The sequence below is a fragment of the Euphorbia lathyris genome, chromosome 3, assembly GCF_963576675.1.
Source record: "Euphorbia lathyris chromosome 3, ddEupLath1.1, whole genome shotgun sequence".
Lineage (NCBI taxonomy): Eukaryota > Viridiplantae > Streptophyta > Magnoliopsida > Malpighiales > Euphorbiaceae > Euphorbia > Euphorbia lathyris.
The window spans coordinates 29,763,855-29,791,827 of NC_088912.1; the positions used below are offsets into that span (position 1 = coordinate 29,763,855).

Below are 27,973 nucleotides of genomic sequence, written 5' to 3' on the forward strand. Positions count from 1 at the left end.
AAAAAATATATATAATATATAATAAATTAATTTTAATTATATTATTATATTTATGTATAAAAATATTATTCTATTCGTATTATATCTATGAGTTCTACAAAATTTAGATTAATCCCTAAAATCTCTCTAATACTTTGCATATTTGTTTATAATATAAAACAGTAATGATAGAGATGTCACTTCCTCCTTTTTTACTGATAAAAAAATATAATATAATATATTATATTAATTTTAATTATATTATACTTATGTATAAAAAATTTATTTAAAGTAAATGCAAAAACAAAATAATAAAATTTAATTTAGATAACACCTTTATGTCATTAATTTTAATTATTAATTTTTTTTAATATTTATATGTCAAGATTAATCCATGCATCGTATGGGCCAAAAATTAGTTTTACTATATATCAAGAGCATGTGCTTCGGTGTATACTATAACTTCTCTACCTATAGAATGTGACAGTTATTTTATGATTATCTCAAAATTTCAATATAAATTTCTGACAAGAAAACACACTTAACAGAGACAATTTGACTCCCTAACATGATTGATAAATGTTCTTTTATATTTATATCATATATAATCATATGGAACATATATATGAGATAACACAATTCTGACAAGAAACCGAAATCACCACTAACGAAAAAGATTGTAAATTTCTTTTTTTATAAGAATAAATTTAGAGATAGAAGTAAAAGTTCTACTGAAAACCGAGTATAATAGATCCAACTTATAAAAAGAGGTAATACATACTATTTCATTAGAACATAATTGATGTAAGATTGTCAAATTTTCATTAGTAAGATCCAAATATCGGAATCATAATAAAATTTGTCGTATAAAAAAGACATTTCTAACCTAGGGTTATGAAAGGATGAAAATCATATCTAAACATTGTGATGAAACCGAAATGAGAGTAAGTATTATGAGAGTCGCTTTCTTACGGTTGAATCCATATTCATCGGCAAATATTAAACCTTGATTAAACAAAATAACTCAAAGATGAATTAAATATAGTTAAGGGTAATATATATAATATAATAAAATGATATATATATAGGTGGGTTATAAGTAGACGTTGTAGGTTGGAAACTGAAGGAGACGTTGAAAGGAGAACGGAATTCAGCCCACCAAGCAACCTCTCCTATCTCTCTCTCCCTGTTTGTTAGCCAACACGTTTGCATCAATTGCTGCTCTTCTCTGCTACTTTTCCTTCTACTCTCTAACGGATTTTTTCTTTTTTATTTATAATTTCAACTCTCTCTTCTCTTTATTTCTTCTTCTTCTTCTTTCTCTCCTTAATTACCATTTATGCTTCTTCAAACTACCTAGCTAGCTACTTAGGGTTTCATCTCTTTCTCTCTTTTCAACTTTTGTTTCTTCTTCTTCTTCTAAGAAGATGTGTACCAGAGGCCATTGGAGACCTGCTGAAGATGAAAAGCTTAGAGAGTTGGTTGAACGATATGGTCCTCATAACTGGAACGCCATAGCTGAGAAGCTTCAAGGCAGATCAGGTTCATTTAACTTCTATTTTTCTATCAACACCACAAACCCTAATTACCAAGCTTCTCTTTTTCTAAAAAAGATTGAATTTTTATTGTATTCTGGAAATTTTCATATAGGGTTAGGTCAAGGGAATTGATAAATGGGTTATTGTTCTTCTGAGGAAATATAACTGTCACTAATTAGTATCAAAAGATTATAATAAAAGCTATTATCGTTTTAAATCTTTGTTCAAATAGTTTTCTATATGGTATTAAGACTCTGTTCGGCCAAGTGGTTGAGGGTTCGAAAATTTTAACACGTAATCATATGAGTCTATTGTACAAGCTTAAACGTTTAGGGATTTGTCAGAAATTATAACAGTTACTATAAACTTTATCTGTCAGCTTAAACTATTTCATACAATTAGAATAACAAATATTAATCACAGAATGGGATATAATATAAATAATGGATAAAGGGTCAATTTCACCTCTAAACTTGACTTAAAGAATTAATTTGATTTTTAAAAAAAAAAGTATTTATTTGATGCTTCAACTTGGCATTTGTGGTCTAATTAGTTCAAAATGAAGCTACTAATTTAATTAAGGGTCCGTTTGGTTTACGTGATGTCTGCTGTGTCTAACCAAACATTTAAAATTCTACTTTTTAAAATGAAAAGAAAAAAATGAGGTGAAAAAGGAGTAAACAAAAACCCGAAACATGTTTCATATCGAAGTGTTAAATTGCATGTAAAGTTCATCTAGGGCAAATTAAACCTTAATTATTATCATTCTTAAATCTTATTATCTATCAACAGCTTAAATTTTGAGTTAAATGATTGATTTACAGGAAAGAGTTGTAGATTGAGATGGTTTAATCAACTCGATCCACGGATCAACCGAAGCCCTTTTACCGAAGAGGAAGAAGAACGTCTTCTAGCTTCGCATCGAATCCATGGGAATAGATGGGCAGTGATTGCTAGACTTTTTCCTGGTAGAACAGATAATGCAGTAAAGAACCATTGGCATGTTATTATGGCAAGAAAATGCAGAGAAAAATCAAGGATTCAAGCTAAAAGAGCTGCTCAAACTTTAGTAAACAATCATGATCACCATAAACTTTCTTCCTCTAAACATCATCATCATCACCATCATCATGATCTTCTTCTCGTCGATTCGGATTCTACCAATCTTTCTTCTTTCGTCGATAAATATCGCGAAAGATACTACAATGTTCATCAATATCCTTACTCTCATAATCAATTTAGATCATTTTGCCAAGCAAGTGCCAGTCCAAGCCTCCATTGTGAAGGTATAATTATATTTTCTTCATGAAATAGTCCAAATTTTTTTTTTTTTACCAAATTTTGGTTTTCAGTCATTAAACTTTAATCTAGAGACACTAATTTTGGTTAAAATATGTCTCCCTTAATATGCAACATCCTGATGCTTGAACTGTCACACATTGTGAGATGAAAGTTTTTAATAAAAAGGTTCAAGTTTATAAGACCATATCAAAGTTCAAGCATGGTGTTTAAAAGTGAGAGTATCAATACATTATGGGGGCTATATTTTAACTAAAATCAAAGGTTTTTGAAGCTGAATATCACAATATTAGAGTTTAGAGGTTGAAAGTTAAAATTTAACCAAATAGAAGGACCAAAAATATTATTTTTTGAATTATTTACATTCTATTTTACATACACTTAATTAGTTTATGTTGAAATTTTAGTTAATGAGAATAGTAAAACACACACACATATTTATATATTGTACTATACACACATAAAAAAACCTTAATACATCATTTATATATATAAAAAAATGTCATCTACCCCTATACTTTGAAAACGTTCTATTTACCTTCAGAACTTACTTAAATTGACCTATTAAATCTCTTAAATTTCTTAAGTGGCCTATTGGACTTAGTGCTGTAAATTAGCTGTGTTGTTCATGAGAAGCTCTGCGTTCGGCTCGATAAAAGCTCGACCGTGTTTGGCTCGATTGATAAACGAGCTGAGCTTGAGCACGACAAAGCTAGGGAACAGGCTTGATTATAAGTTTATGAACAAACTCATGAACAAGTTTAATTATAATATTCATGAACACACTCATGAGCAAGCTTTGTTCGATTTTTTTAAATAATAATATTTTTACAACGCGGGAAATGTAAAACAACATAGTTTTATATAAACTTTAGTTTTGTAGATTTTAAAATTATGTAGTTTGTTTTAAAGAAATTTCAAATCACTATAATTAATGAACATAATGAGTTGTTCGCGAGTGAAGTTTATGAACTGAAATAACGAGCTGCTCGCGAGTAAAGCTCGTTAAAAAGCTTGCGAATAGCTCGTGAGCAACTCACGAACAGAATATTGAGCTGGAGAACCAAAGCTCGATTTGGCTCGATTACAACCTTAATTGGCCCCTAAACTTACGTATAGTGTACACACATCAACGTGCATTTTAGAAGGTCAATAGGTCTCTTCCATCAAGTTCAGGGGCAAAATATAAATAGCTATTGATATATATCTAACATATTATCATATATAATATCATATTTTGATTATTATTTTTTTATGTTTGATTTTGTTGTATGGATAAATTCAGGTAAAAAACAGGCGATTGAGTTCTATGATTTTCTACAAGTAAACACAGATTCTAGCAAAAGTGAAGTGATAGATACTACAAAAAGAGAAGATGAGGAAGTAAATCAGAAAAAGAATGCTTTGCCATTTATTGATTTTTTATCCGTCTCTAAATCTTCACAGAAAGAAGCCCTACTCACTCAACTGATTTAATTTCTCCATTTCTAAAATCTAATTCACTAATTAATGTAACCATAACCACATAAAAGACATTATATTATATTGTATTTAAAAAGAAGAAGACATATGTTATAATATTTGCTGCAGAAGCATGCAATATGTTCATATGCATTATCAAAACAAAATCATAGAATTCATTCTTATGCTCCTCATGCGTCTTCCATTTTCTATATATTTATTTTCAATTTTTTATTCTATTTTTAGGGCTTAGGATGGTGTATTGGGTGCCAACCTAGAACAAGGAAATACAACTATACAACTAATAAATTGCAAGATTGTAGGAAATATATTCGGGTGGAATATAATCCGCGCGCCAGTAACTTAGATGACCGTATCACGGTTATGTGGATACTTATGGTTTATCGTAATTATAAACTATAAATAGATAGCTACATCACATCAACTCTAACCTAAGCTAACCGTTAGACATACACAAGAGAAGCAAAAAGTTGCAACCCTATCTCTCTCTCTCTGTGATTGGATTTAGTTCGTGGAATCACACTTCTCTCCTCCCGAATAATTTGGTATAGGACTAGTGTGACCGGTAATATGAGATCACGATTTATTCTTATATTGCAACAACCTAATGGTAATCTGCGTTACAAGAGCTACCCGATTACCCATGTTTACTGTTCATATTTATATATAATTAAATCCTTCATATGAGAGCCACATGAGTCATGATTTAGTGCAAAAATATATTTTTGTATGCATAAGAAGATTTAATTTAAAATGTATAAATACATGCTTTAAACCTATAAGAATGTGATTAGATGAAAGCTATGTCTTTGAACTAATATTAAGCAAAGAAACAAAATGGACACATAAACTAATCATATTGTTATATAAAAAAAAATTGTACATGAATAAAGTGTTATATAAACAAAACTAGTTAGATAAGTAACATGTGCTTAGCTCAGTCTTGATCACATGCACCTTAATGAGTATGTAGAATTTGCTCATTCACCATTAGATCTAGGCTTATTAGAATCCTAAGGTGGAGATTCAAAGCATCCTAAGGCTTAGATTTAATAAGCCTAGATGTAACGGTGAATGAGCAAATTCACTTGCTCATTAAGATGCATGTGAAAATTCCTGGTGCTCAGTCTTGATCACATGCACCTTAATGAGTATGTAGAATTTGCTCATTCACCATTAGATCTAAGCTTATTAGAATCCTAAGGTGGAGATTCAAAGCATCCTAAGGCTTAGATTTAATAAACCTAGATCTAAGAGCATCTCCAAGAGACTCTTAGTGAGCTCTCTAAAAATAATATAAATAATTGACTCTTAGTGATGTAAGAGTGACTAAGATACATCATCTCCAACAATGCTATTTATCTTCACTCCTTATTTATTATTTTATTATTAAGATTATTCTTTATTGTTACATTACCAATAGTGTGAGGAGAGAGACACATCAATAATAATTATTAATAAAAAATGAAGTTAGGAGGCACTAAGAGGTGGAGAGAGACTCTCTATTGATAAAGAGGATGGAGAGGCTCTTAGTGATTTGAGGAGCCACTAAGAGGCTGTTGGAGATGAATTTTCATTCTCCCTCCTCAAATTTTAACTTAAGAGCCAACTTAAGAGGCTGTTGGAGATGCTCTAACGGTGAATGAGCAAATTCACTTGCTCATTAAGATGCATGTGAAAATTCCTGGTGCTCACCATTAGTAAAGAAAGAGAGAACTACATACATATGGTATTTATAAAAAAAAAAACTGATTAATTTCAAACAATTATAAATTTTTATAAAGGTAAAAAACATAATTAAGCCTATGAACTTTGGTTGTTTTAAGAATCAAACTCTTTATCCATTATTTTTCCGCATTAAACTCTTGATCATTGATTCTGTTATGGATCAGTCCTTTATTTAACTTTTCCGTCGAGTTTGGCATGCATACATCGTTAGGAAGATTCGACCTGTTGACATACCCTCAAGGGAAAACACATAGAAAACTGTTTGGAGAAGGAACTAGAGTTGAATATCCATTATAATTGATTCATTTAGACGACTGTGGTCCAATGAACGTGAAGGGCTATGAGACAATTCAGTGTGTAGGATTTCGACCACACAAGCAAGTTTAATTATGATGGATAGGATAGCGTATGATGTAAATATTTTCATGTGTTCACATCTTGGAATTCTATTTTTCACTATGCATTTGTGTGTAATTATGGAAATAGAGAGATGTGAAATTATTATAGTTGATGTGATATGTATAATCTAAGATAAAGTACACAATCACTTATGATACATTTTTCAACCAAAATGACTATTGTGACCGGTGCAAAAGCTGACTTATTCCCCAAGAGGAACCAAAAAGCTTTCATTATTTAAATGTTTCGACCGATATTTAGGATCCGCCGTTTATTTTATGCATGGTTCGGTTTTAATGGGACGAACGTATGCTTTCAAAGAATAATGAGAGTCAACGCCCGGTGTTTCCACTATTTATTGAAAATAATCGGTATAATAGACGTCACAATGGGAATACCATACCCTTCAAAAAGTTAACGGGTCTATGGACGCTTTATCTACTTTATCTTAATTTATAATGTCTTAAATATTATTCAATCAACTTCTTTCATGAATTCTACTTTTCACTTTCACCCCTAAATAATTACTATAATGCTAACGCGCTGAATAAATGAATTATTAATAATTGAGAAATCGGGATTTTCTTCACTTTTCCAATTTATTCAAGTATTTATGGGACATAAACACTATAATGATGGAATAACATACAAATGAATGAATTTAAGTCATTAATGAATAAATGAAAATGGATAATGAATGAAACTATATTCACAAACAGAATTAAATCAAATATCGAGCTAATAATAAAGATAATATAAATCTTCTCAAATAAAAGAAAGGAAAAGAATAAAATCCTAGTTTTGCTTGTTGAAATTATTCACGAAAGGTATATACTTATATATTTACTAAATGTAGTGAAAAAAAAAATTACTTTTATAAATATAAAGGTTATTAGCTAGAGAGCAAATTATTTGTGACAATTACCCCAAATATCACCAAGGAATGTTCTAAAATCTTGAACATTCATTATTGCGTTTCGGAAGGTTATGGGAATAAAAATAGCTATAGGCTATGCAGTCAAGGCCGGCTCTAGGGGGAGTTCCCCTAGGCCAGCGCCTAGGGCCTCATCAAAGGTGAGGCCTCCTAATTTTTTTTTTAATATAAAAAGCATTCCTTTTCTTCTTCTATTTCTTTTTCTTTTTCTTTTTCTATATCTATCTATTTCTTAATTACGTCCCCTAGTTTTTTACTCTTTTTTTTAATATACACCTGTATTAATAATAAAATTATTACTAAAGATGAGGGCTATAAAATAAAAACAAAAAGTTACCTTTAGGAAAAAATACAAGATCATATTAACAGACACATCCCTATAATTATAAATTGGAGTTAAGATGTAAAAATACCCTTAACATTTTGGATATGAGTAATTTTATCCCTAACGTCTAAAATGATGCAATTTTATCCTTATATTGGCACCGAATAGCAATTTTACCATACATTGGCAGCGATGATCAATTTTACTCCTAATGTTAATAATTTGAATCAATTTTAGACATTATTATAAAACACAGATATTATTGTTCCTTATTCTACACCAATTGCATATCAATTCGTTTTAAAAAAATATTTCATGTTTTTTATAATTTAATAATAGAATTTCAGATTAATATTTATAAAATTCAATGAATTTTTTCGTCTAATTCGTACAAAAGATAATATTTTTTTTTCACATCCCAATATATATTTTTGATTTGTTACTGATAAAATGACGCACGTGTGAAGTGTAGATGGTAAGATTCATGACTGAGAAGATAGATTGATGAATTATTTCTCAAATTAACCCAATTTATCAACGTTATGTGTAAAATTGCTCTTGGCTTCCAAAGTTAGGGGTAAAATTGCACCATTTTAGACGTTAAAAATAAAATTCTTGTAACACCCTGGTCCAATTCCATGTAGATATTGTCCGCTCTGGCCCAATTCCAACACATTGGGCCTCACGGCTTTAAAACGCGTCTGCATGTATTGGATTCACATCTTACTAATAAGCCCCAATCACTCTCTCTCCATTTCCGATGTGGGATTCAGTTCATTCCTGCCCCCATCGCCATCCCTTAGGGCCGCTCCTTGCTCAGGCCTTCTACCCCGGCGCCACCCACTCCGGACCGGGTCTTTACAGGCCCACCAGCTTTCGCCTGGTTCGTCCCCGAACCACACATTGTACGTGGAGAGTCGGCTCTGATACCAATTGTAACACCCTGGTCCAATACCATGTAGATATTGTCCGCTCTGGCCTAATTCCAACACATTGGGCCTCACAGCTTTAAAACGCGTCTGCATGTATTGGATTCACATCTTACTAATAAGCCCCAATCACTCTCTCTCCATTTCCGATGTGGGATTCAGTTCATTCCTGCCCCCATCGCCATCCCTTAGGGCCGCTCCTTGCTCAGGCCTTCTACCCCGGCGCCACCCACTCCGGACCGGGTCGTTACAATTCCTCCTGATCCAAAACGTTAGGGTATTTTTACACCTTAACTCTATAAATTAGAACCTATTATTTTGTCAAAAAAATTTAGCAATAAATACTTAAATTTTTATAAATTATTGACACTTTTGTGAACTAAAATTTATAATTTGATTTAAAGTGTTATTTAGCCTATAATTCATTCAAAATTTAGTTATTTAGCTATTGGTTTATTATTTAGTCATATTTGACTCTGAACTATCCAATTGGTGAAATTTTACTCAATTTTAATGGAGACTGACTAAATCCTTAATTCTATAATATGTAGTGATATTTTGATATATATCATCATGTGTCAATAGAATAACAGTTTTATTAAGTCATCATTTAAATTGGGTATTTCACCAATTGCAAAAGGTCATGGTCTAAATGATAAAATTTTGGATAAAACGAGAGTCGGATTATAATTTTTGATAAATTGAGGGTTAAATAATGGTTTAAACATTGTAATTCATAATGAAGACACGAATTCAATCAATCTCTTAGTTGATTTTGATTGTTAAGTTTAATATATTAGTTTTATTTTTTGTATTTATTTTTTATAAAATAAGATTAGATACGGAGTAAAGGTATAAAATTGTCTAGGGCCTCCAAAATGCTGGAGACGCCTCTGTATGCAGTAAAAACATCAAACATAGCTTCAATAGCTCCATAAACTGTAAATAGTGTCAAATTGAACTCGTGTAAGCTGCAAAAGCCCATTCTCTCTGCAAATTTAGGAAAACATAGATTACGCCAAACCTTCCAATATATGTCGATCGGGTTAGCAGTGTTAAATTTCCACAAAAACTTATTGACAAGACGATTAATATCATCACAGAATTGGCTCGTCATAAGGTAAATACTCATTAGATAAGTTGGAATTGCTTGAAGCACCGATTTTTTTATTAGAAATAAGAATAATGTGATATTGTGGATGTCTTCAATTATAATTCTTTTAGTTAGTTTAAGTATAGATATGTGTTATTGAGGAAGCTTATATATTTGTTAGATCAAATTTGGGAACCTAAAACCTAACCTAAGAATTCAAGAATTTCATTAATTAAATCAAACATAAATTCTACATTTTGAAGATAGTGAAAGTATGATCTTGACACGACTTATAACCACCTCCACTTTAATTAATTTTATATTTCTCCATTAACAAAATTATTATTATTTGTTATTTTCCTACTCTGAATTTTTCCACATTATCAATGCTTTTACTCAACACTTAACTTGCTAATCTTATATCTAATTAATTAAACTCAAATCCCACCTTAATTTCTTAATCACGTTTTAGCTGCTGTAGATCCCACTTAAGTAACTGTCTTAATTTTGATTGATGATTCCTTAATTATCATCTTCATCATTACATCTGGGAAATTAGTAAAAGGGGAAGAGATGTTTTATTTCTCTTCTTTCTATTAAGGATAAATTACAAAACTGGGATAATTGGAGACTCATTTACATATTAACATCTATTACACAACACTTACATAATGTAAACTATTTCATTTAGGAATTACCCACAATACTTTTCATATATATATATATATAGGCCTATTATGGACAAGTTTAGGGAGCTGGTGAGACACTTACAAAGTTCAGGAAACCAATCTACTATTATGGACAAGTTCAAGGAGCTGGTGATGTATTAAGCCTATATATATTAGAATCTCCTTCATCTTTCTTCTTTCTCACAAAACTAACTTTTTTATTCTATTAATTGAGAATCCTTCATTTTCATACATCAATTCAAGATCCAAACTCTTCGCGGATCAGCTAAAACCGTGAAGGCAAAACATACATATACTTCGCGGTTCCATTAAACCGTGAAGTAATGCGAGTTCGCAGTTAAATAATTTTCTTTGCGATTCAAGAAACCGCGAAGTACATTTGGCTTGTTCCTTTAGTACATTGTTTTACACTACCTTTGTCTTCCTTGTTTGTTAATAGTAGCAGTATGTCAACCGACCACTGCTTGTATGTGATCATGTGGAACGACTAACGGAAACCATGAGAAAAGTCATGACATACAAGCGGGGTGAATCGAAGTTGCTTAGGCTTTCAACGAAAATCAACTTCGAAATGCTTCAAGAGAGAGTCTACACTTCTGCTAGTATTGATTCAACATCATTTGACGTATGTATGACTATGCAAATTACATACGGACCAAACAAAGTTCATGTGGTATTAGTTCTGATTGTTGATTCAAGTGATGTCGAGTGCTTCATAGAGTATTGTCAGATGAATCAAAACGATGTTATCCCACTATATGTTAATTTTGAATTACGAACAATACATCCACAATATCATGAGCTATGAAGATAGAGAATGTTACTCAATCAAGTTGTGATGCCACCATTGAAGTGGACACAACCGCTGAAGTGGACAAAACCGTTGAAAACAAAACTCATCGGCCAGACAAAGAAAATATCACTGATTTCAACTTCGCATCCAACCCTAGTTTAGATGATATTAGCTCGAATCTGTTTTTTGATCCGGAAGAAATGGTAAATGAAGAAGTTATCTGAAGTCATTTTGACCCTGATGAAATGGTATATGATCAACAACCTATCCCTTGGGAACAATCTCGTTGCGAAGGTGTTCCTGAAAGTAATGTATCAGTAAGTATCTATGAGGCGGATGATGGAAAAATGAAGAAAGAGGATTGATCCATTTTGATGGTTGCCCGAGGTTCATGATGCACCTGTGCTTCCTATTGAATCTAGTGCATCAAAAGGGGTTTTCGAGTTAAAGGTGCATGATATATTCTCAAACAAACAAGAATTGCAAGATGCACTTGGAAAATATGTAGTTAAGAACAGGTTCGAATGGAGAGTGTACAAGTCTAATAAGTCCATATTTGAAGTTAGATGTAAGCATGACTGAGTAATGCATACTAATGGGTGGATAATTACTACACCAACAACGCGAATAAATTATCCTACGTTGAGCCTATATACTCAGTCGAACCCTAGTCGGAATGGACAAATTGAAGATGATAATGACAAATTCATAAATGAACATAATTAATTTAAATTGATGATTAGGAATCGTGTAGATGACAAGATTCATGACCGAGAAGATAGTTTGATGAATTATTTCTCAAATTAACCCAATTTATCAATGTTAGGGGTAAAATTGCTCTTGACTTCCAACGTTAGGGGTAAAATTGCACAATTTTAGACATTGAGGTAAAATTACTCCTGATCCAAAACATTGGGGGGTATTTTTGCACCTTAATCCGAGTTAGTATTATGGTTTTTGTATTTAATTGTAACAGAATAAGCAAGTTTAGGGAGTTGGTGAGAAACTTGCAAAGTTCAGGGAGCTAATCAATTTTTATGGACAAGTTTAGGGAGCTGGTGATACGAAATAAGCACGTTTAGAGAGATGGTGAAACACTTGCAAAGTTTAGGGAGTCAATCTACTATTATGGACACGTTCAGGGAGCTGGTGATGTATTAGGCCTTAATTAAATTCTTATTCTACACCTAAAACGACAGATTTACTCAAGAAAACTATGGACAGAAGTTCCATTGACACTAATATGATGGATGCATATATGATTGATGTTGATATTTTTGAAGCTGATATGGGCGACACTAATATGGTTGAACCGACATGACTGGCATCGATATGGTTTACACGGATATGATAGACATTGATACCGATATGATTGATACTGATATAACATATTAGTTATCATGATCTAATTTGAAATTATGAATAATATCTTTTTGAGCTTCTTCTTTCTGAAGTATGTCAAAAGCATTCTCAATGGAAAGTAGAGGTGTAAGAAGTAGCAATTGCTTGTGTTGAGGACCATACACATCATCAGGTCCATTAGAAAATTTGAAGAGTTTAGATTCCTCCTTAGAGATCAATTACATCTAACTTTTTAACTCCTGGTGTAGAATTGGAAACAGTGGGAAGGACATTTATAGAGTTCAACTCCTCCGCAAAGCACACAAAGAAGTATACTATTAATTGATAGTCATAACATGTTGTTTCATTTCATATAGATATTTATTCAATTTATATTAGCGAGGTCTATTTCTTACAGAAAAATGTTATATATAATATAATTTAATAAATTTTATGATTGGTAATTTAACATGTCATACTATTGTTTTATGTCTTAAATTTTATTTATTTTTCACTGATAATGTGTGAGTTATAGTTATATGTTTTGTATTATAGCTGTAATCTATACTATATATAATAGCGGAAGCAGAGAGAAATGAGAAGAAGTGTTCTAGAGGCATTTTTGATGAGTTGATATCTCTAATTGAATAAATCCGATAGAAATAGAAGATGCATGGACAACTAAAACTGGGAAACACAAAGGTGTCAAAAAAATACAAGAAATTATTACGTTTCTCAAGGTAATTATTTGATTTTTTTCATATGTTGTAGTTATTTTTGTTCTCAATTGTGTTGTTGTTTTATTTTTTTATTAAACAATAGTTGTTATAGGTTCATCTTTCAGAGATGAAATTCCATTTCTGTCGTTACCCAGGTTCCATACCTCTCGCTACATTATCCATGTTTTTTTTTTCAAAATGACTAAAATAAAGATTTTGTATATTTACATTATTTTTTTTTTTTGAAACCATATATTTGCATTATTTTTTAGTATATTTTGCTAGGTGTTATCGTTTCGATTGTTAACTTTTAACTAAAATTTAGATTTTCGGCTTTATATGAACTCAATTGTTAGCTTTAATTGAAGTTAGATTAATTTTTCTAATTCGGAACATGTTGAAATCCACCCTTTTTTTTAGGCAAACAGAAAACTTTATTCAAAAATTAAAGAAGCATCCCTAGATAGGCTGCTTCCTATAAATACAGGGAAAAATAATGAATGAAAAAATTAGCATAGGAACGAGCGTTTCGTGCCAGCAAGTGGACCACTTCGTTCGCTAATATCTTGGAACAAAAACTAACGAAAAATTGGTGTGACTACGAAGCAAGGTCCTCACCTCTTTGATGATAGAACTGAATTCAGTGAGATCCTTGGGATGAACTCATTTTTTTAGTTTGAGTTTATCTAACTGATATGTATTGTATTTTTTATTTTTATGCATTTGGTACAAATAGATATATAAAGTTTTACACAATAGTTGTTCATTGAAGTTGGAGACATATTGAAGATAATATTAAAGAGGTATTAAAATATTATACTTACAATGAAGTTTATTTCAATTATAAATTATGTTATATTATTATTATTATCAAGAAGTTATTTTTTTCAGTTCTCAAGACAAAGAGATTGTAGGCATCTAATACACTTGATAAAATATTTATTCTTGAAGAATTTGGATTATGCTAGATACGAATTCAAAATGAAGGTAAATAAAAATAAATTTTGATCTCAAAATCCTAAAAATATACATTAATTATGGGATATTGAGATAATTACTTTTGCAATATTGGTTTATATAGTTTTTAACTATTATATTGTGGTTTGTACAAAATTGTTAGTATTTCAAGAGTTTTTAACAGATGAAAATGAAACATGATCATAGGACAAGTTGTTGGAAAATATTAATTAAAAAAAAATTGGTAATGAAAAGATATTATTATTTGAATCTCTATAAATTCTCAAATGTTGAGCATAATGATTCTAACTAATAGAATTAATTTCACATATTAATTATAAAACATTTTTTTTGTACTGAGTGGTTACAATTGCGATTTAATTCTGTTTAACTAAGATTAATTTATGGATTTAATACTTCATTAAGAAAAAATAAAAATTTTAATTAATGGGCAAAAAATATTTCCATTCTCCTCTCTATATGCTTATATATCAAAGTCTAAATTCTCCCAGTTCTTGAAAAAAAATTATATTAATACAGTTTATTAATGAAAACCGCTCTTAAATAAATCTGAATCTCTTAATGAAATAAGAACAAAATTATAAGACTATATTATTTGAAGTAAGAGCAAAATTATAAGATTAAGAAAAAAACTAATACATAATCAAAATTAAAGGAGGTGTTTGATTTTCGATTACCAATGAATATGATGATGGAATACTATTCGTAGAGAAGATTTTATGGAGGCTGCCCATAAAGTCGATTATCAAGTGCAGGGCCGTGTGTAAATCATGGCGTTCTTTCATTACAACTCCTCGTTTCATTTCAACCCACCTTTGCAATACCAAAACCGAAATAGTTCTGCAGCAACGAAATAATAGAACTGGAAGTTACTCATTTCTTTTTGAAAATGAGAATCAAGATTACTTCCGCAGCATGTCACTACATCTTCCTCCTCCTAGTATTCATTATAAGTGATATCTGCGAGCGTGACTGATATTCTATACAGTGAAAGAATGAAGAACAAATTGATTGAATCTCTTGATGATATATTACGAGATGAAAATTGGAGAAATCATTACCTTAAGCTGATTCAATTGGATATATTGGGTTATTGTAGCATAATGAATAATTGAATTCGAATACTTGGTTCTCATGAAATTCCATCAAGCAAAATGATTATCATTAAGATGAATTTGTGACTAATTCTAATGAATTTTATTTTTTTATATATATAACATATTGAATTGATAAAGTTTCTTCACGTGCAACATTAGAAAAGTATTGATTGCAATAGTTCATAACATAATATATTGATGTTGTTTCGATTTTAGCATATATTGTAATTTTTTTGTATCGTAGATATAATATTTAATTTTAATTGTAGTTTAATTCAATTTTTGTTTAATATAGATTGTAGTTTTTTTGTATCGTGGATATAATATTTAATTTTAATTGTAGTTTAATTCAAATTTTGGTTTTTCATTATATTCTAATATATTTCTTAATTAATCTCTTATTTTATTATTATTGTCACACAGAATTCCAGTTATAAAAAATATGAAAATTTATTAAAATTACTAAAAAGTACAAATCATTGAATTTTGTAAAAATAAATAAATCAGTCACCTTTAATTAAAATTCTATAAAAAATTTAATCAATTATTTTCAAAATTAATTTAATTTGAATTGAATTATCAATACAAAATATATATTAGTTTTAAATATATATAATATAATTTTTAGCATTATATAAAATTACTTAAAAGTAAATATGTCAATTTATTTATTTATCTAAATTATGTAAAAGTTTCATATCTCGTGCATCGCACGGATTTTTGACTAGTATTTTATAATAATAATAAATAAATTATTTTTTACATATTGGTAGGTGTTTGTATATCATTATACTTTGTTATTGTATAGGTTTTTATAATTTAATATTTTTTTAAGGATTTTAATAATTATCTTCTTTTTAAATTTTATATATATATATATATATATATATATATATATATATATAACTTGTTCTTTTAATAATTATGATAGAAATTTAACTTGTTGTTTTATAGTTTTTTTAAGGAGGATTAATACGGGTTCCCTAATTTCACTCTGCTTGTTGTTTTATAGTTGAAAAAGATACAAATTTCACAATTATCGTGGTCCTTGTATACCAATCTAGGGAGGCAGACGAATCCAGAGACTACTTATGGAGCTAAAATGGATTAGTATCGAAGGGCTTATGAATTTTTGAAGTTGGACCATAAATTACCAAGTCCAACTCTTGGACTGCTATTTTGTGCCATTTTCTTCAACAAAGTTGCATCATTTTCATCACAAATCTGCGTTAGGAAGTTAATTGAGGTAATAGGATTAAGGATGGGTGAAAATACGAGACAAAGGAAGCTGATGTGTGTCAAATTTAGCTATAAATAAAGTTTGTGCTCTTCCTTTTCAAATCCCCCTCGACTAAATCAACAACCAAATAAATCAAACAATCAATCTATCAATAGTTAAGCTCTGCGAAATCATCACTTATCTCGTCCATTTTGTTCCTACAATCTTCAATTCCAGTTTTAAATTCATCTTCTTTGATTTTCAATTCTCAGTTTCAACTGAAAAGCTCAATCAAGTCATACCTTCCAATAATTCTTTCTCCAATTCTAGTCGATATAAGGCTCTATTTTTTATCATTTAATTTTAGTATCAGTAATTTCAGTTCAGTAACATTCCGTTCAGTTTAATAATTTATCATTATTTATTATAGTTCAATGAGCTGATGATGTATTAGAAAAAAAAAACAATAAAAAATACATTAAATTTTTAAATTTTTTAAATGTATATTAAACACATCAATTAAAAATTTAACTTTTGACATTTAAAAAGCATATATCAATTCCTTCAAAAAAAAAAAAAAGCATATATCAATTATATTATTATGATAAAATAGGTTAAATGCTTAAAATAAATAAATAAAAAGAATATATTATACCATTAAAAATGGAGATAATTTTTGGTAGAATATTTTTTAGCTAGAGAGTTTTAGAGTTGCTCTTAGTTATTTATCATCATCAAAAAAAATCTCAAACATTTTGTAATTGCCTAAACAAGTTCAAGAAAACATATGGATGGATTATTACTTTTTACCAACAATTAATATGTAATTGACCACTAAACTCAATTAGTTACAGGGAAATTAACCGGACAAACTCAGATAAATTGAAGTCGCGACCCCAAGCGCGTAAATCCCAATCGCCGCACCTACCAAATCCTTTCCCGATCTCGTCGCCGCTCCAATTCCAACGATTCCGGCTGCTCCAATAGGAACTCGCGCCATGATAGCCTTTCCAGCGTTTCCGACGATGGTTTCCGCGTACAGAACCACCGCCCACTCCTTAAACGGCGCGGGGCCCAGAATCAGCTCCTTCGTCTCATCCCCTTTCTGTTGACGAGCGACGAATCGGAGAGCTGAGTCGATTTGGAGACGAGTTGGGGGAGATGGGACCCAGTTGTTGAAGATGAGAGGTTGTTTGGAATTAGAGAAGATGGTGGCGTGGATGTGATCGGAGGCTGTACGGAGTTGGTACGGCAGCACCCCTTCAAAAGCATGCTGAGTTAGTGAGATGCAGTGGCTGTAGGCTGAGTCACAGGCTGATGTGAACTCGGTTGAGTTGGTGAGTGAGGTTTTGACTCGTTTTGAGACTGATATTCCCATTTCTGATTATCAAACTTGTGGAATTGTTGTGTTATACCTATTTCCATTAAGACTATATTATCCTCTTGCTTGTATCATCATTTTTTTACATATTAAATAATAATATTTTTTTATTTTTTTTTAAATGCTTCTAATTTCATGAGATGAAAATAGAAGAATGTAAAAACCTTACACACGATTAAACGCTAAAACAAATACAATATCCACAAAAGTATGAAAATAACTATAAAGAGAAAAAAGATGACATAAAAACACAAAACATCGATATATTTTTCGTAAATCCAAATTTCATCCTTCAGACCATTTCGAACATTCGGATCTGAGTCTTTTTTTTTATTGCAACCACGTGGATTTATTGATCTACGGATAAGATAAATCATTTCCGCTCTTACTAAATCTGAAAAAAAGCATAAACGACAAAATAATAAAGAGCAGATACAATCAGACGGATAAAGAGTTCTAATGAAATATATGGATACAGACTAAAAAAACAATAAAAAGAAATACAGAAATCTAACCTGGTATGAGGAGAAAGAATGAATCATCCTCCTCAAAGTAGATGAACAGAATTATCAATTTGTTTCTTTATATGATGTTTTGTAACAAAACAAAAATCTTAAATTTACTTTGATAATCTGGTTAACATTTTATTACTTTTTATATATAAAAAAAAACCTTAAACGACATAAAGAAAATAGGGACAAAATGCAAAAATACTCATCACATTTACACCTAGGAGTAATTTTACCTTTAACGTTAGCAGTTAAGAGCAATTTTACCCCTAATGTTGATAAGTTGAGTCAATTGAAAAAATTATTCATCAAATTGTCTTCTCGGTCATGAATCTTGTCATCTACACTTCACATGTTCGTTATTTTATCATTCATTAGTAACAAATTATAAACATATCATTAAACGTGATTTTTTTAAAATAAAAAACATAATGTATTTTGTACGAGTTTGATAAAAAAAATTCCAATATTTCACCGAATTTAAAATTACTAATCTTCAATTCTAATATTAAATCACAAAAAGTATGAATTTTTTCTAGAATCAACTTAAGTAGGAGAATAAGGAACAAAATATCTGCTTTTCAAAAAAAAAAAAAAGAACAAAATATTTATGTTTTATAATAATGTTTAAAATTGACCAAATTTACCAACATTAGGGGTAAAATTGCATCATTATAGACGTTAAAGGTAAAATTACTTATATAGATGTATTTTTTGCACCTTATCCCAAGAAAATAGGAAAGCATAGCTCTACCAGTAATATATAACCTTTTTTCTATAATATTCATTACTTAATTATTATTTATATATATAATTACATAGATTGATTAATTTTTTAACTCCAGCATCATTAATTTTAAATGAAATGAATCACTAATGCATCAAGTTAAATTAATTTAACTTTTTGGTCAGCTTTAACTTTAAATAATAGATTTTTCAACATATTAGTTTTGATTTATGGGGGAGAATAATTAGACAAATAGAATTTATGGTATGCTTGATTTGAAAGGATGATAGAAGATGGGAAAGAATGATGAAAATCTCTGTATTTTGTTTGTTTTAGAATGATGGAAAGGAATGAAATACATTCTCTTCTAATTGCTGTCTATCAAATCAAACAAAACATAGCACGTTCTTCTACAACTTCTAAAAAAAAGAGAATAAAATGAAATTATATATAGTAATTTCTCATCTCCCTGTATTGTTTCAAAATTGTGAAATTGTTACAGCATCACTGAATAGAGAAGGATGAAAAGTAGTAGTAAGATTGAACATCAATTCCATGAATTCATTCTTCAGAATAGAATAGCAAACCCAAGCAAATCAGCACATCTGTCAGCATCAGACCCACCACATCAAATACAAATTTCGGAGCAAACAAACCCCATACCTGAAATACACATTTACTAATAGTAATTAGCAAATTTCCAATATACACGGGTTTGACACTGTCAGCTATTAATATGAAGTGGACCTTTAACTATCAGCTCGAGCTTCTAGTTCAATTGGTTCCATGTCATGGTATCAGAGCCAGCGTGATCAAGTGGTCCGGGGTTTGATTCCTGGCAGCCCCATTTGTTGAGTTATTTGCAGGACATGGTAATTTGGGTCTGTGTTGTGCACGCTTCAAGCCCAGTGGGCATTCGCGTGTGGGGGTGTGTCAGCTATTAATATGAAGTGGACCTTTAACTTGGTTGTGACTTTAGTTCAATTGGTTCCATGACAGACACGATTATCATTTTGATTGCATTTATATCATATATAATCACACCCCTAAATTTATATATTTTTTCATCAATTTCATCCTCAACATGAAAAGAAGAAAAGAATGGATTAACTTGCCATTAGATGCCTCCTTTGAATAGTGACGCACATGATGGTGGCTGTGACTGTGGCAGTTGTGATGAGTCCATACATCAAATACATCTGAAACAATCAACACGGGATTCATTAAACTTAATCCATGGTGTTATGAGAAAATTCAAACATCAGTTACGCAATTGCTCCTCTAAAGCAACGTTGAAACCGTTTTTGGATATCATGTGTCAGATGTCAATATAAACATAATATTGGGCAGGAATGATATAAAAACAATTGACAGATAATTAACTCGCCTGGGACAGCTGTAAGAACATAGAACTTTTCTGACCGTTGCTGTGACCTGACAAATATTGGTGTACAACAAGAACTGGAAGCCCGAATATAGGAAGGATGATAGAAAAACCAAAAGTTTCAATTGTAAGAAGGATGGCTTGACGAACAAGGATGAACTCGTCGAACCTGAAAAACATTATGACTATTATGCTTTGACTACTAATGACTATTCATACTATTTAATGGAAAAATTACCCCATCAAATGTAGAGGGTTAGAAAAAGTAAATTATGAATTATGTAAGACAATTGCAAGTGTGCAAACACCCAAGACTCACCCAACAAATGCCGCACCGTATCGCAGGCCGTCAAAAGCGCACCTGATAAGCAGTTACAGGAAATGAAACAGTGGTCAGATGCATATATTATTAATGAAGTACTGATCTGAAGAGTTATTGAAGTTTATGACAAGCAGCCTGCCATAATTTAAGGAATGAGCTGCAACAATTAAAAAGGAAATAGAAAGCGGAGCAAGAAAGTAAATACTAGCTCAGCTTATACGTTGCAGTTAAAATAGATTGCAAACATGTTAACTTACCAGTGACCTGTGGCAAAAAATAGACACACAGCAAAGAGATTCCATTGTGTTATGGCCAGCGGACTGAAATTTAACATTCTAGCATTCCCACTGAAGGTGTCTTCTTCCTTACTATCCAGCCTCACTATACAATACCCTACAAAGAGACTTTTATAAACAATGAGAAATCTTTACAAAAGCAAATAAAAGTACATTGCACATGAATATGGAGCAGTAAGTTTTAGTTGATAAGAAAGAAGCAGCACCTCCAATAACCAATGCTAATGCAACCAAGGAACCTTGTTTTCCCGACAGAACGATGATTGTTGAACTCCAGGCAGACAACATAGCGAGTGTTTTCATCATCAAGCTGGATTTTCCATCTAAAGCTTTCTCTTGAGTAAAAAGTTTACCAAATGCGAGTAACAGTTGACCCAGGCCAATAGCATATACTATCCTAGGTATATGACTTTTTTCAATTCCTTGAAGCAACAGAGCCAGATTTGATATATTACTTTCAGATACCCAGTGTAGTGCTATGAGGATATAGCTCAAAATGGTCCCCATGATAATATACTTCCAAATTCCCGAACAATATCTTCTAACAATAGTTCGGTATAGTAACCATGCTAATAAAATTAGAATTAGACTCGGTCCAATTTCAGATATATACGCCCATACTGGATGGCCTGGGGCAATCCAAAGCATCCATGAGGGAGATGCACTCATAAATGCAGAAGTAGCAGCCTGTTTCGATAGCCCAACGTCAATGCTGAATCTGAGAATCGAGTTTAACAGAAGAAAAGTAACTGCCTGCAAATGAATCCCTAGAAAAAGTTAGTATGACAAAAACAACAGTGAAGCCTATGACCCATATCATGTTAATGACCCTTCAAGGTTACAAGAACATACTTCAATTAGCATCTTATTTTTCATGACTGAATATCGTAACTTGGCAATGCCAATTGTTGCCAACAGAAAACTTGCCACTTTTCCTTCTTCCACTGAGGTCAAGATTAATGGGGGGAAAAAGGAACGTCAGCAAAAGCAAGGGAAATTTGGAAAAGCATATTTAGAAGCTGATAAATCAGAACTTACAAATATAACTATTGGAAAACAAGCTGCATGCACGTATCGCCACGACGAAGAACACAAATATTATATCAAAGGAAATCACAGAATTCCCAGAAGGAAGAACAACATGTAACTTATTTGCCTGCTGAATAGCGAACAATATCAGGGAAAGTGACATCACCAAAACCACAAAACCAGTGGCCATCATCTTCAAACTAAACTCAGTCCATTTGGAGCGTGCTAGCTCTGCAACATTTGATAGAAAAGTGAAGTAGGCATTAATTTGCTTTGTAAGAGCAGGCAACAAGGAGTTGCAGCTTTCATTTTTGTGTAGTAATATATTCTGAGTGTTTGACCAATTCTCTTCTGCCTGATTATATATATCTGATATGTGTAGCAAATCTTCAGAGGAAAATCCAATCATCGATGAAGCTGAATAGACATCAATATATCGTTTGACCTACAGAAGAACTCACAACTTTAAGATGGATGAAAGCCATATCAAAATTACTTTCAGTTGTACTACATGTAGATCATGCATTTTGGAGGACCTTACGTTAATGGTTATCATATTTTACATTCCAATGACTATGCTGTCTGCTATCAACCTTTACCAACATCAACTCTCTCGTGCCAAACAAAGTGAAAAATAGAGGGTAAAAATACTGTCCTATCAACTGTAATACCATGTTGACCCTCACCCACATCTATATTGCAAATTGACTAAAATGCCACAGATGACAGGGCTAAGAAGCATTTCAGTTATCAAATTTGCATCAGAACTTTCCTCTCATAATGCAAAAGTAGAATTCAAAGACTGTTAACTGAAGCACCGACAAGTTATATTTAGCAGAAGAGTTTATTAAGCCAAATAGCCAATGGAGGAAGCTTTGAACTATTGTTCTCAGTGCCTAAGGTTATTATTATCAATCTTAATCTAAGTTTTCATTCCAATCTTTCCCAGAAGGTTCTAACCGGGGCGAACTATACCAACTCCAGTTCGCACCTACTAAAGCAAAGTCGATACTAGATTAGAAAAACAAAAAATAAAAAAAAGTGGTCTATGTTGAAAATCAACATGATAATTATTCAAAAACAGCATCATGCACTTCAACTTCAAACCCACTAAAAAGGGAAAAAAACATACCTGCCAAGAATTGATGCAAAGTGTGTTGACGTAATTCTTTAACCATTGTTGCAATTCTAAATGATCTTTGCAACTTCCCAGTCCAATGCCCTCCAAATTCCATGTACCGGCACCTAAAGCATATAGCTCAGGATTAACTCGCCCAATGCTGGAAATATATAAAAAAAAATCTTGAGCACTGAATAATCGTTGCAGCAATCAAGAATTGAGACAATGTAGTGGAATATATGCAAGTTATACCTAAACAATGCAAGTACAGCATAAGAGTTCCTTTTACTAAGAGAAAACAGCTATAAAGCTGAACAACAAAGAATTTTTCAAATTTTAGAAACAATTAATATGCTAATAGAATTGGAACTTCCAAACAATTACTAGATAATCCAAACACTTCAACATATACGCTGACTTCAATGAAGAAAAATATGACCAAAATGAAATCAACCTTGGAGCATAAAACAACCCTATTTCCATTCTATTAATTCTCCAACACCAATCACTTGAGATACCACAACAGAAATAACACAGAAACATGGTAGAGTAGAAAATCTGATTTGGTCAATCAGTTCCAAAACCATCACACAAGTAGAAAGGCCACTACATGTATATACTGATAAAAGAAGAAATTGAAATCCAGAGATGCTTACACGGCACCTTCCAAAAGGAAAGGAAACACCAAGTAAAGCTGACACTGTCGCAGCAAAATCAAGCTGCAAAGAATTAGCTGAATCAGTCCCTTTCATATGATGTGAATGATTTCAGTAATAAGTGAATGTGAACCCAATCCAGAAAGAGTAATCACCTGTTGGATGGAGCTAATACACATGTTCTTCCCACCCTGAAATCAGTATAGAGAATTCACTTCAGCATGATTTACTAAAGTCATGAAGTGCTAACATTATTTCTGAGAGTCTGTTAGTAAGCCAATGCAGTTCTATTTGCTTATAAGTTGGGACAAATAACTACAATTGGATCATCTTTCAAAAAAATTGCAAACACTGTCTAAGAATTCTTAAGGTTTATTCAGATCATTTCTATGTCTGTCATGTTCTTTTACATTTTGGTAAAAAAACAAAAAAGTAACAAGAGAGGCAAAGATAACACCCTGCCAATATAGGGAATATCAATATCAGCAAGAATAAGTGGTACAAGTAAGAGTGGGAAATCATAGTTATCCTGGAAATAGTAATATATGTATATTCACGTAAGGATAGTAGCAATACCGAATCTTGTTTGCAAGATGAAGTATCGAGTTCAGATGGAATGGAAAATGGGGGCTGCTTGAAACTCATGGCAAAGAGTGATGTTTCCACCTATACAATATTAATGATCAAGCATCTGTAACTCAAAAAAATAAATAAATAAAATGAACCTGTAAGAAAAAGGAAACAAATCAATTTTTGACAAGGCAAGATATTGTGATATACAGCACACCTCTTCAGCACTCCCCCCACCATGATCTCCATTCAAGGTTTGCCCATGGTCACCCATCACAAGCAAAAGTGTATTTTCATGTTTTCCACCTGGACCAGACTGGTTCTCCAGCTCTTTGATCACTTCCTAAAGCAAAATACGTAGCAAAATCAAAGCGCATAAATTTAGTAAAGCAACACGAAGCAGGTGTAGCACCAAAAGTTAGGCATGCCAAGTCTAGCCTACAATTGGGTAATATAATACAGGCAGGATTACAAGCAGCAACTCTACCAGCCAGACATGCTGAGACACTATTACCCTTTTACAGTTATCAGCTCCTTACTCAGAGAAAATATTTTTAGTATCCAAGCATAGATAATCCAGATTACCCAAAAGGGAAAAAAAATCAGCTAACTAGGGTAATCTTGCTATCTTTGATGCCTGACATAATCTTACCATAACAAGTTAATGGATTTTCTGACAACCAAACACAACTTTGATGCCTGACATAATCTTACCATAACAAGAAGAGACCACACTGGTTTCTGCTACATAAATCCTGGCATGCTTGCATATGATGAACAAACGAATGTAGTGACTCAAATGCTTTAACGACAGGATTGAAAAGGTTAAATCAAATATATGTTGAACTTAACAAAAAAGGGCAAAGAATTTCTTGTTGTAGGGACTAGGGAATCAGAAAAATCTATTGGCATGCAGTGACATGTCAGACTATATGACAGTTACATAGACTAGGATATGGTTTCCTGAAATTCAAGAAAGCTAAACGCAATACAATACAATACAACATCAATTTGCAGAAATAAGAAACTACCTCTAGAATGAGATTGTACTGGTCCAACTTTTCTATCATTGGATTGGAATCAACACCAAATATATGTCCAGCATGATCCTGTACCAGAAATGTTGAAAGAAATCAGTTTCCTAATACAAGCAGATAATAAGTATTTTCTCACGTCAAATCAAACCCAAAAGAACTTGGCGAACTTTTTTGGAGATATGAATGACATTTACGGTCAGCATTAAGACAAGATGCTGGCGCAAGAAATTCCAACAGAGAGAGAGATAATCAACAGGTTTTCCATTGCAGCTAATAAGGAAGAACTCAGTTCATTCCTCATTCTTGATAATTTTAAGCAGAGTTCTTCCTTAACAACTCATGATATTAATGTTCATACTTGCAAATAGAAAACGATTGCATAGTAAATGATCTAAAATTGGCAACTGTGTACATTTGTTAACAAATACTCCACAAACAGGAATAAGTCCCAAAATTCATACAGAGAATCATGCATCTTTTACGGTTCTCCAAGCAATCATGCAGATATTGATACAGGTTGGTTAAGGAATGGCAAGGTAAGCACAAAAAAGTAATAGGCCTACATGATAAATCTATTCATACCACAAGAAGCGCCACTAGGTGTCAGAGGTAATAATAAAAAAGTTATTCTTGGACCTTATCTATCAGCTTAAACTTGTGGGTCAAATGGTTCCTAGATATGGTATCAGAGCCTTGTATTCAACTTTCAATGTTGGGTGACCCATGTAGAATTGCTTAACGCTCCAGATGGCTCTAGGCATGAAGGGGGGTGTTACATATTCCACATTGCTTAATTAAAGAGCCATATGGCTCCTTATATATGTGAGTGAGGCAATCCTCCTCCTTTGATATACCTTTTGAGGTGTACCAAAGACTACCACGTGGTCGTGGGTTCAAATCCGAACAACTCCATTTGTTAATGGAATTTCAACACATGATAATATCGGGCTCTATTGTACACATCTCAAGCCCAAGAGGCATTCCAGTGCGGGTATGTCAGAGATAATAATAAAAAGCTATTATTGGGTCTTACTTAGGAGCTTAAACTTTTGGGTCAAATGGTTCCTTTATATGTGGAAATAATTTATCAACACAATATAAACTTTCACTAATAAGATACTTCAATCTTACCACACCAAGAAAATGTGCAATAAGAACATCCCAATCTTCTTCATGTAAGGATGGAAATAGATGGTCAATGCATCCATTATCTACCTGGAACATTACAAAGTTGCCAAATTCTCTAGTGTATTAAATTATGAATAAATAGCAAATGAAAACTATTGAAAACTGCACTTACATGATCATGATAAAATAGCATACCGTGTGAAGATCTTTAACATTGAAAGATGGGTAAGGATAAGACTTATTAAAATGATGAGGAAACAACTGAACCCATGTGTCATCTCCCATCATCAATACTCGTTTCCCATTTATAACTAACTGCAAGAAGGATTATCATGAAAATTCAAATTCAAATAAGATATAACTTAGAAAATGTTCAAATTCAGAACTCTTCTTATAACTGTAAATACCAGAGAACAAAAGCCAACTAGATCAAGGATGGGTTGTAATTAAACCTGATTTATGAAGTTATCTTCAATAATTGCAGGAGCACCAAAGCTGTTTCCAACATCAATAAAAGTTGGAAGTCCACCTGTTGTTAAGCCCTGAAAATTACATGGGGAAAGTGAGTAGCGTATACTTTTTCCTTGATAGAAATTAAGATTAATAAGCCTGGAAAGCAGGCATCCAAAAGATATATAGAGAAAGAGAACAATTCACTATAAGTAGACCTTCAAGCGTTGAAGACTAGTGGTAGGAGGATCTGCAATAGCTTTGAAAATCCTGGAAGATGATCCTTGTTTAAATGCCAACTTCTGCAAAACAGGGAGTCTGTCCATCCATGGCTTCTTCTCTACACCAATGAATATCATGAAGCAGTCCATATTAGTCAATCACTGGTCGAAAATACATATAAGCATAAGAATTAGAGCTAACCTGGGAAAAAACTACTGGGGGCGACGAAATCAAACCTGGATATGAGAAATAATTGAAGAAAGAGTCCACGCATCAGAAATTATTTTAAGAGAAATAGCTAAATTAAAGAATAACATTGAATCGAATTGAATGGAATTGCTCATACCTGAGAGCATCAAGAACAATAATTACAACACGATCGACAGCAGGTTTAGTCCAGCAATGCTGACCTAGAGAGTTATTCTGAGAAGGCGGGAAGCAAGGAGATTGAGAAATATCAGAACATTGACTATAATAAGGAAGCTCAGTTCGAGTCAATAAGAATCCTCTAGTGAATATCAGTATACCAACTCCATGAATCGCCATTATCACCCAATAAAACCATTTCCTCCTCCTTCCCTCCATTTCTCTATTTTTCTC

At 32.0% G+C, this 27,973-nt stretch overlaps 3 protein-coding genes across 3 annotated transcripts; 1 reads left to right on the forward strand and 2 right to left on the reverse strand.

Moving 5' to 3' along the window:
- Nucleotides 1-1,118: 1,118 nt before the first annotated feature.
- On the forward strand, nt 1,119-4,459 carry LOC136223954 (transcription factor MYB54-like). Its single transcript, XM_066012129.1, has 3 exons — nt 1,119-1,521; nt 2,342-2,803; nt 4,102-4,459. Exons 1-3 carry the CDS (start codon nt 1,407-1,409, stop codon nt 4,290-4,292), a joined length of 768 nt encoding a protein of 255 aa, XP_065868201.1. The 5' UTR covers nt 1,119-1,406; the 3' UTR covers nt 4,293-4,459.
- Nucleotides 4,460-17,276: 12,817 nt separating this feature from the next.
- Nucleotides 17,277-17,960, reverse strand: LOC136223356 (uncharacterized). Its single transcript, XM_066011308.1, has one exon. It carries the CDS (start codon nt 17,918-17,920, stop codon nt 17,402-17,404), a length of 519 nt encoding a protein of 172 aa, XP_065867380.1. The 5' UTR covers nt 17,921-17,960; the 3' UTR covers nt 17,277-17,401.
- Nucleotides 17,961-19,491: 1,531 nt separating this feature from the next.
- Nucleotides 19,492-27,958, reverse strand: LOC136223074 (uncharacterized). The gene is made up of 20 exons (XM_066010869.1): nt 27,720-27,958; nt 27,575-27,609; nt 27,370-27,491; nt 27,154-27,243; nt 26,897-27,016; nt 26,705-26,788; nt 25,568-25,645; nt 24,754-24,879; nt 24,543-24,632; nt 24,122-24,157; nt 23,974-24,029; nt 23,323-23,470; nt 22,200-22,635; nt 22,014-22,105; nt 21,368-21,914; nt 21,123-21,258; nt 20,863-20,904; nt 20,547-20,712; nt 20,275-20,358; nt 19,492-19,822 (listed from the first exon to the last, which is right to left on the reverse strand). Exons 1-20 carry the CDS (start codon nt 27,956-27,958, stop codon nt 19,721-19,723), a joined length of 2,829 nt encoding a protein of 942 aa, XP_065866941.1. The 3' UTR covers nt 19,492-19,720.
- Nucleotides 27,959-27,973: the final 15 nt, after the last annotated feature.